We start from the raw sequence: 10199 nt of genomic DNA on the forward strand, positions 1-10199 counted from the left end.
GGAGGCAAACTCGTTCCATTAAAATAAAACATCTGTTAATCTGTCGATTATGGTAATTGTAATTGGTTGTAAGAATGAAATTTCTTAGTGTAAAATAATATTTCTGGGATAAAATTGACCTAGAAAGGGCCGAAATTCGATACAATTTTTTTACCACATTGGAGCATCGCAAAAAACCTAACGACCGGTTTCAAACCTTATAACAAAATCAAGTGAATCATGAATTTTTTATTCAGTCGAAATTTCCCACACGGATGTTTACGATGCATCTTAATTGCCTTCTCGCGTGGTTACGCAATCTTTGATCCGCCCACGCAGGCACTGCCGAAAATAACGCCTTATGAAGTAACCCGCAATGATCGTACGGTCTAAGTGCTCCAATCAGTATCGTCAACACGCTTGTGCATCCGCGTTTCAAAATTCCCCAGTCTCTCGATCCAAAAAGCTATTCAAACAGTGCACAGTACTCTCGTATTCGGGACGCTAACCAGCTAGTTTAACACTACGATTCGGCTTTAAAGTTGGAAATTCCACATCTTTTAACGCCTGGTCACATTTCTGTTTTGATATAAATAAATTCAATAGTCTAATTAATTCGGGATTACGTCCCCGAATCATGTCTAACTTGTTGGCGAACACTTCGGGGTGCGTTACAAGAGGCGTTTTATTTTTAACCGGTACGTTACGTAGCTTCCACGATTCCACGTAAGTGAACAAGGTACGTGTAACACGGAAAGGTGTCCGGATCTGGGCCAGTCCGGCGTCACCCCACCCCCGGCATCCGGTAATCCGGCGTTAAACCGATCCCGCCGCGCCACTCCGATTCGTATCCCTGCGGGCTCCATCTCCCTCGAGGTTCTGTTCTCTGGTTGCTTACATCCGATCCGGTAGGGTTTACTAAGAGAGCACGGATCCTCCGAAAGGTTCAGTGCGAAACGCGCTCTCGGACTCGAAGGATCCTTCTTCCTCGCGTCCCCACTCGTTGCGGAACCGAATCGAACCCGTCGGGAAAAGAACGGGAAGAGAGAGGCTTTCCTTTCCAACGACTCCTCTCGCAACGCTGCTGCTGCGTTTGTTCCACTGTAGTTGCTGTGACAGTAAAACGCGCTCGGATCCTTCCCCTCGTTGGATCCATCGATGAGCGCCGGCGTCGTCGATCAACAGTCGCGCAGCTGATCTAGCGGATCTTAGATCGCGAAAGGATGATAGACAGGACGGGCTTGGCGGTCCTTATCGGACTCCTGACCCTCGCATCAGGCTTGCGTAAGTTTTTTCGTAATTCAAAACTCGAGCATTAACACTCTAATGTATAAAGCGATACAGAATCGCTTCAGTAAATAGCTTAGCAAAGTATCGAAGCTAAAATACTAAATAATGTAGTTCTTCAGTAATTCACCCTGTCAGTAGTACGAGTCAATAATATACGTGTATCTTGGATAATTTAGATCGTTTGCTACTTTATGAGATTAATCAATGGAGAGAGTGGTTAATGAGGTGTACTCGAAATATTACGTTCTTGTTAACATTCTAATATTTCACTTTTCGAACCTATTAAACCCTCCTGTTTCTTATCTGTAAAAAATCCCAATAATGGAAAACGCAAGTGGCGTATCAAAGCTGCTTTCATCGAGATTGCGTTAGATCACATCGTAGCACCTGGTAAATCTCTCATCACCGTTAGTTTATTCCTTAATTGAAACTAAAGCCGTGTAAGTACCATAATCGTCTTGCCGGCTCGTCTCGCGTTGTCCTCTGAGGTTACGTTGCGCAACTGGAGCAACGGGTTACCATTTACGTGTTCAAACTTCGGTCGATCTTCACGAGAAGCTCCCAAGATCCCGTCAATGAGCGCTCGTGCCTCTGCCCATAAACCAGAGCCTGGAAACAAGACTTTCGTTCTCAAATCATGCTATTCGTGAAAATGTACGCACCGCTGCTTTCTCTGTCCAAGCATCGCCTGAATTATAAACAAAAAATCTGCAATCTTTCATCAACAATCGTCAACGAAGAATGACATGTTTTAACAGTATTCTGTAATCTCTTGTTGTTTCTCCTCCGGTTGGATTCTGTGAATGGTTCAAAGAATCCACTCCATATAATGTCTTCCTGTCGTGCTTACAAAGATCATACGGATATGAAGCGAAAAATTTATTAACCATAAAAGTCGCAGGCTCGCGTCGTCTTCTTGCGCGGAGGATCCTCTTTCTCCTGCCGGCGAACCGCAAGGCTGCGCGGCTATGTAAACGACTATTATAGCTACAGTTGCATATACGCGAAGGATGATGTCAACGGCAACGTTCAATCAATGTTGTGCATAACAAACGGATCTGAACTGCCAATTTTCGGCTCGTTTCTGCTTTCTCAAGGCTATTTTTATTATCCTCATTACACCTTCTTCAACTCCTCGTCTTTAAACTAACATAGTATTTCATGGTTTGACGGTCTCGTGACATTCAATGAAAGTGAAAATGCGTCATTTATTTTTGTCATTTTTTCATATGCAATTTGCTCATTAAATTCATATTACTTTTCAATAAAAGTAAAAGTGAAACACATTTGCTTGGTATGATTTAATACAGAGTTCTTTCTATTTAAATTTGATTCGAATTGATTTCAGAATGCCCAAAACAGAAGATATCGCCAGGCAGGGAGGTGGTGTGCTACACCTCCGTCACCGACGTCGAACGTTTGACGGAGGCCGTCTGCAAATGTACCACGCTGGTGCAGCAAGGATACGACGTGCGGAATGTCTCGATTTCCGGTAAGCCGATGCATATTTCATCCGCTGTAATTGTTAATAACCGTTTGTGGTTACAAGACATGACGGGTTTATTTTGACGCGCGCAAGCGACGCTCCTTTAAGAAGACGGATCCTTTGATTTGCGATAATCGCGCCGCGATCGATGATTATGTCAATCAGTTCTTCATTCCTCTTTTAAAAAAAAAAAAACAGCTATGGATAAATCGTGGTATTAGGTCCGGTTCTCTTGGAGATGTTTCAAAGAATTGAAAGGAACGATTTTTATGATGACTCAATGATTAATAGTAATAATTTAATAATTAAGTAGAAAATATGTATCAAGGAGATCGCGCTCGTTAATTTATGAGAAATTGTTAAGCCCAATTCCTGGCAAAATGATCGCGTCGAATAACGCGAATGAAAGCAACATTCTGTTTAATTAGAATTAATCACTTTCACGTATCTGCCTCGGGACACGTAATTATCGTACGTTTTTCTAAAATCTGACAAACGCTGCATCTATTCTATTTAAAGCAGTTATGCAATGGAATTATGAAAATGTTACGTTTTTCGATCGCTGTAAACGCACCTGCATCCTTGCACTTGTAACAGGATATCGACGTCCAACCACGGAGAACAGTATATTCTTACGCGGTAATGTTGTCAGTGTTGGAAAACCGATCCTCGTTTTCCGTCATCAAACTGTTGGAAACGTGTAATTTACATGATTCAAAGTTAATCTTTCAATTTTTCAATCAAGGAAACTCATTAACACTGAGAATTACAACGTTGCTTGAAAAAAAAAATAATAATGTTTCCGATGAACAATCATTACGACGTATCCCGTTGCTTGGAATAATCATCGGATAATTGCCTGCAAACTTGTCAGTCATTTTTGGTGAACGATCACCGTCGATTAATGGACTGTCAGCGTTTTGCTAAATGATTTAACACTCGGTCGATGTTTCCATAAAGAATCAAGTTTGATATAATTGTACAGTGTGGTAAAATTCGTTATTATATTAGAATGATTCAGCAGTATCTACAGAGTTTATGCAAAAAATATAATTCTACGTGACCGGCGTTTAGGTAATAATTTAACAAGCGAATTTTTTTTACGTGACGATGCATACAATTTTACGCATGTCGAGTTGATGGACTAATACGATTATGGTTTTGGAGATCCAAAAAGATTTTTAGGGAAGTCGTACGTGACCAATCGTTGAAAGATAACAAATAAAAAAAATTAAAAAGATCCTACCTCAGAATTGCTCGGATTTAAATGAAAACAATTAACTTATTTAAATTGTTGAATACTTTAGATTCCATAGAAAAATGATAAATGAAAGTTAAATGCTCTGTTGGTCGTAACAAAAGAATTTAACAGCGAAAGAAAAGCACGGTTAGTGTCGGAAGTGCGCCTGGAATGCATAGAAGCGACAGAACGCGCCACTAAAATATTCGCGTGATCACAATGCGCGATGAATATTCATCTGGGAATCGCGTTAATCTTCGAGACACCAGTCGGTTCAAAGAGCGAAGCGCCGAGGCTTTGGTGTACCGATCAATTCGCGTGTCTATGAATTTAACAAATCTCGTTGCATAATCACGAAACACAACTACTAGTCTTGTCGTTACCTTGGTGTCTTTAAAATATACGTTCAGACGAAAGGTATTAGACACTTTATGACATTTATTGCCGGACTGCTTATCGGTTCTTATTAATCGTGTAATTAGACGGTGATCGAAACTACTAATTAAATCCCTCGGGTAAGAATATTTCCACTTTCACGATTTCTTGTGCGAAGCTGATGTTGTAGTTATTCAATAATTCCTATGTCTCCCTAATGATTCTCTTACTGCTCTGGGAATTCGCATGATTTTTACAAGAATTTTTATATTTCTTTATTATTTAGTAAACTACGCATGTTTGATATCTTCACTTCTATATTGTACAATTTCTTTACGTATGTAGTATTTTTGGGAAAACGTGATAAATTAAATTGTGACAGGGCAATTCCCATAAATCTCGGCGGACACCGCAATCGGGTGATAAATATACAAAAATCGAACGCAGTGCACGCCATTAAACGAGCACAGCGATTGCACAATGGCCGTGGCCGAGTATGAGAAAAAAGGCGGGCGGATTTCGAAATTTCTTCCAAAATCAATTTGTTATGCATAACGCGGAGTGGTGGCCGTTCGATGACGGTACGTCGCACGCGTGAAATTCGATATTCATCCATGAGACCGCGAATCACGAGACCCTTGCACTGGACGCGTGCAGACCAGAGATATGAGAGACGGCGAGGGACGAGGATAGAAGCGTCTACTGCAGAGACGTCGCGACGTTTGTGACATAATCGCGCGAAAACGAGCTCCGAGCATGATACTCCTCTTATTCGCTGCCATGAATGGTCGCGTTCCACGCCGCCTTGATTTATGGAAACAGAAAAAAAAAGGATTGTTTTGTCTCTTTCTCTTTCGCGATAACGAACGGGCGAACGTCAATTAAAAATTGATGGCAAGGACGAATCTGAACGAGTTCACTGCGATCCCGATTTCTTCGGGCGTGTGCTAATTAGCATTATTCTGCGACTCGGGAATATTTACTTCTCCCTCGCGCCGTAAATGGTGATGCAAAAATAAAAAACATATCAAATATCGGCGACACCGTCGTAAAAAGGTGTTCGGGTTATCGTAAAAAAGCAGTCGAAATTCGTACATGGGCGTGGCTAATGAAACGTGGAGTCGAAAGTGGTTCTTATAGATGATCCAGATGTAACGAATATCACTTTCCCCGCAGGATCTCGCGTCGCGTGACGGCGTTCACTTTTTCCCTCCACGGCTTATCCCCTCAAATTCTATCCATTCGAATTCGATAAAAATGAGAGGAATTTTTCATAATTGCCCGATGAAATATGAACATTTCTTACGATCATTTCTTTAACGTTCACTCGTTCAGAAAATTTATATGGGGCTGTATACGTTAACTCGTTACGCAAGCATAATTGCTCGTTGAACAATTACTGGAGAATGAAGATCATTGGAATTGAACGACGTATTTGGAAATTTTTCGGAAACCCGTTCTTCTGACCCCTTTTCATAAACTGACCTAATTTCGAAAGAAGAAAATGATAAAAACAAATTCCAAATCTCTTTTCAAAGTAATCCTAAGAAATATTAATCGAAAATTGGATCAAATTAAGAAACGAAATAAATATACGAAACAGTTGTAAACGAATCTGTTTTTAAAATGATTTTGTGGGCGGATTTCGAAATTTCTTCCAAAATCAATTTGTTATGCATAACGCGGAGTGGTGGCCGTTCGATGACGGTACGTCGCACGCGTGAAATTCGATATTCATCCATGAGACCGCGAATCACGAGACCCTTGCACTGGACGCGTGCAGACCAGAGATATGAGAGACGGCGAGGGACGAGGATAGAAGCGTCTACTGCAGAGACGTCGCGACGTTTGTGACATAATCGCGCGAAAACGAGCTCCGAGCATGATACTCCTCTTATTCGCTGCCATGAATGGTCGCGTTCCACGCCGCCTTGATTTATGGAAACAGAAAAAAAAAGGATTGTTTTGTCTCTTTCTCTTTCGCGATAACGAACGGGCGAACGTCAATTAAAAATTGATGGCAAGGACGAATCTGAACGAGTTCACTGCGATCCCGATTTCTTCGGGCGTGTGCTAATTAGCATTATTCTGCGACTCGGGAATATTTACTTCTCCCTCGCGCCGTAAATGGTGATGCAAAAATAAAAAACATATCAAATATCGGCGACACCGTCGTAAAAAGGTGTTCGGGTTATCGTAAAAAAGCAGTCGAAATTCGTACATGGGCGTGGCTAATGAAACGTGGAGTCGAAAGTGGTTCTTATAGATGATCCAGATGTAACGAATATCACTTTCCCCGCAGGATCTCGCGTCGCGTGACGGCGTTCACTTTTTCCCTCCACGGCTTATCCCCTCAAATTCTATCCATTCGAATTCGATAAAAATGAGAGGAATTTTTCATAATTGCCCGATGAAATATGAACATTTCTTACGATCATTTCTTTAACGTTCACTCGTTCAGAAAATTTATATGGGGCTGTATACGTTAACTCGTTACGCAAGCATAATTGCTCGTTGAACAATTACTGGAGAATGAAGATCATTGGAATTGAACGACGTATTTGGAAATTTTTCGGAAACCCGTTCTTCTGACCCCTTTTCATAAACTGACCTAATTTCGAAAGAAGAAAATGATAAAAACAAATTCCAAATCTCTTTTCAAAGTAATCCTAAGAAATATTAATCGAAAATTGGATCAAATTAAGAAACGAAATAAATATACGAAACAGTTGTAAACGAATCTGTTTTTAAAATGATTTTCAAAAGTATTTAATAATAGGAAATTACTTAAGAATTGGTACGAGTAATTGGTAGAAAAAGACTGTAGTTACATGGATGTCGTTAATAGGAAGTAATTTTTACTAACGACCAGTGTCGCGACCAATTACGACAATACGTGAAAGTCCGTGATTAATTGCCCGGCGACAGTGATTTCGTTTGGTCTAACAGCGTCCCAGTGCGTTGATCGTGCGACGAGATTGACAATTGTGTTGAAAAGGAAGCCGGAACCTTCTTACGAGCATTTCTTCTACCAGTAAATGTAACCATTATGAGATACAATAAAAATGCCACTTTCAAAAATCTTCATTTAGGGAACATAAAAAAATGAAGTAAAATATAATTTAAGAAAAGAATATGAAATACAGTTTTGAGTTTTGTGTTGCAGAGTTTGAAACCTTCCAGAAATCATTGAAGGAGATCATTCCGACCCTTCAGTTCGCGATTTCCGTGAACGACCCCGAAAGTACGCTCAGGACTTCCGGCATGGTTCGTCAGGAGATCGTCGCCCGATTGATGGGCGTCTTCAAAGAGGCAATCCACATTTCTACAATTGAATATTATTTATGAAATCAAAGTTTTTAATTATAGAGTTTAATTTTTATAGTTGGATGCGATCGAGCTGAATATGACTGCCGGGTCGAAGGAACGTTTGTCACATTTTGTGAAGGGCCTGAGAGACGAGTTGGTGAGGAAGTCCTACGACAAGAGGATCTTCCTGGTTCTGCCTACAAAATCAGAGAACCTGGCCAAACAGTTTGACCTGAAGGACCTAACGAAGTAAGACCATTATTTTTAAAATCCATATTAACATTAATATAATAATATGTCCTTGTTGCGACAATCATGTCTTAGCATTAACTCGTCAGTATACTAAATATATCAAAGCAATTCTATGTATACATCTAAGCTAGACGTAAGCCAGACACGTTTTACGGTGCACTTAACTTCATGAATAAATTGACCGGTGAGCCGGCCGTAAAGTGAAAACGGGCTCGGTTAAAGTAAAAACTACTCGTTCATGTTCGGCATAATCTGCCTAACCTTGTGCCAATTGCCGGCTCTCGAGCGACGCGAGGAATGCCGCGACCCGGTTGATGCACGTAGCGGATTTTCACGCGCCTCTTTACAATTAGCCGATAAGTCGTTGCACCGTGTTCTTACGGTATCTTTTTCTTCCTTTCATTGAATATGGATGAGGGGAATCGAGCTGGCCGGGAATGCGAATTAAATCGATCGACGGCGCTTTTGTAAAGCGTTTATAATTCAACAGACTTTCATCAAAATTATTAAATTTCTTTCTTGATCTTGAAATTGATTTCTTGAAAGATTCTTGATCTTGAAATGTTTCCTTAATACTAATAGCAATTTTCAATACGAAGATTTGAATACTTAAAATGTCGCAAACGAATAGACGAAATTTCCATAAATGCTAATAAACAGACAATGATTCACAAAGACATTTCTCTTTTACATACGATTGCACAAAAACAGCAATGAGACAGACAGTGCTAGCGAAATGAAAAGTCAGACACAAGATTAGAACAGTATGTGAGTCAAGACCAAATTGTAAAACGATGCTCGTGATCCTCATTGTGGGACGGTCTTACAGGGAATATATTTCATTGAATATGGATGAGTTTCGGGTTGCTGGCAAACACTCCCGGCGCGTTCTTGAAATATGAATGAGACCGTTCTCGATACGATCCTCGGACGATACTTTGTGTCAATGATAATCACCTAATGATACGAAGCGGCACGTTCCACGGTTGATTCGATTCTAAACGCGCGTCATGCATTTTTAGAAGTGATTCATACGACGAATCAACAAATACTTAAAAATGCTATCTTTGACTGCAGGCTTATTGTATAAAATTATTCTATTTACACGGAATAAAATAAGTTTTTTGATGGAAGTGACAAAATGCGAATAAATATGCAGATACGTGGATTTGTTCACGATCCCGACGCACTATTTGGTGGAGGACGACGATGCCCAGAGCACTTTCCATCCATCACGTCTGATGGGCCTGTTCGACATGTTCAACGCGGACAGCCTGATCGACCTGATTAGCGGCCTGGGCGCTCCCAAGAGGAAAATCTTGATATCGGTGCCTGCCAGCGCGTACAGGTTCACGCTTAAGGATCAGGACGACAATGCCCCAAGGGCACCCACTGAAGAGACGCAGCCGGTCGTCATTGATCAGAGACAGGTGCGAAGTCGACATTGTTCGCGGCAGAGTTTACTGGCATACATGCAAACAATGACTTCATAGAAATTGTCATATGATTTACAATCACGTTTTGTAATCATATGATTCAAATCAAAGAACAGATTATTCTCTGACTCGCAATTTTTTAAATTGATCAATTATTAGTGTCACTTTCGTTTTTTCAGTTATGCGATTTGATGAATAAGGGAGAATGGACGGTGGAGAGAGACGAGGATCTTACCGCTCCTTACGCGTTCAAGGATAAGACGTGGATCGCCTTTGAAGATAAAATATCAATCTCAATAAAAGTATATGAATAATAATTTTCTGAATATCCTCCTTGATTGTATGGGAGAGAATTTTGTGAAAATAATTCGTTTCGTAGGGCAAGTACGCGTTGCTTCGAGATCTGCCTGGGTTAGCAGTGCACGAGATAGAAAATGATTTGAAAACCAGCTGCGCCGAACCTCTTACGCATGAAGTTCATCGATCCTTTTCGGATTTCAAGAGGAAGTCGAGGGCAGCCGTTTTAAACGCTTTGGAAGACGATTTGCATGTAAATAAAAATGATTTTTCTAACAAATGTGTTTGTATTAACATCTATTGTTAAATACGGTTCCTTTCTAATATGGATTTAAAAAATAGTCCTATTATTTCAATGATGTTTCATATAATTTGTCCAGACTCTAATGGTACGATTTTACAATCGTCCCAATTTGAAATTTTATTGATTTTATACAATGTATTTTGTACATTGGAGAACAGTTGGAGAACCGAAGCCTTTACGAATGCGCCACCTTCTGTTGAAAGTTCAGATCACGATTTATCAGTAGACGGC

General features: G+C 40.4%; 1 protein-coding gene across 2 annotated transcripts in view; it reads left to right on the plus strand.

Annotated features, from left to right (window-relative positions):
- The first annotated feature begins 364 nt into the window (after window positions 1–364).
- The window catches only part of LOC108626147 (mucin-19), a 17609-nt gene continuing 7774 nt past the window's right edge, over window positions 365–10199 (plus strand). Inside the window, exons 1-7 of one of the 2 annotated variants that reach the window (XM_026814512.1) lie at window positions 365–1263; window positions 2618–2761; window positions 7537–7682; window positions 7756–7928; window positions 9091–9361; window positions 9547–9669; window positions 9747–9917. In XM_026814512.1, the coding sequence (XP_026670313.1) occupies window positions 1203–1263; window positions 2618–2761; window positions 7537–7682; window positions 7756–7928; window positions 9091–9361; window positions 9547–9669; window positions 9747–9917 (1089 nt within the window). In that variant the 5' untranslated portion in view covers window positions 365–1202. The remainder of the gene's footprint in view (window positions 1264–2617; window positions 2762–7536; window positions 7683–7755; window positions 7929–9090; window positions 9362–9546; window positions 9670–9746; window positions 9918–10199) is intronic. The other variant, XM_026814510.1, reaches the window with a different exon arrangement.

This window comes from Ceratina calcarata, unplaced genomic scaffold, assembly GCF_001652005.2.
Source record: "Ceratina calcarata isolate Rehan_Ccalc_2016 unplaced genomic scaffold, ASM165200v1 scaffold39.2, whole genome shotgun sequence".
In the NCBI taxonomy this organism is placed as follows: Eukaryota; Metazoa; Arthropoda; class Insecta; order Hymenoptera; family Apidae; genus Ceratina; species Ceratina calcarata.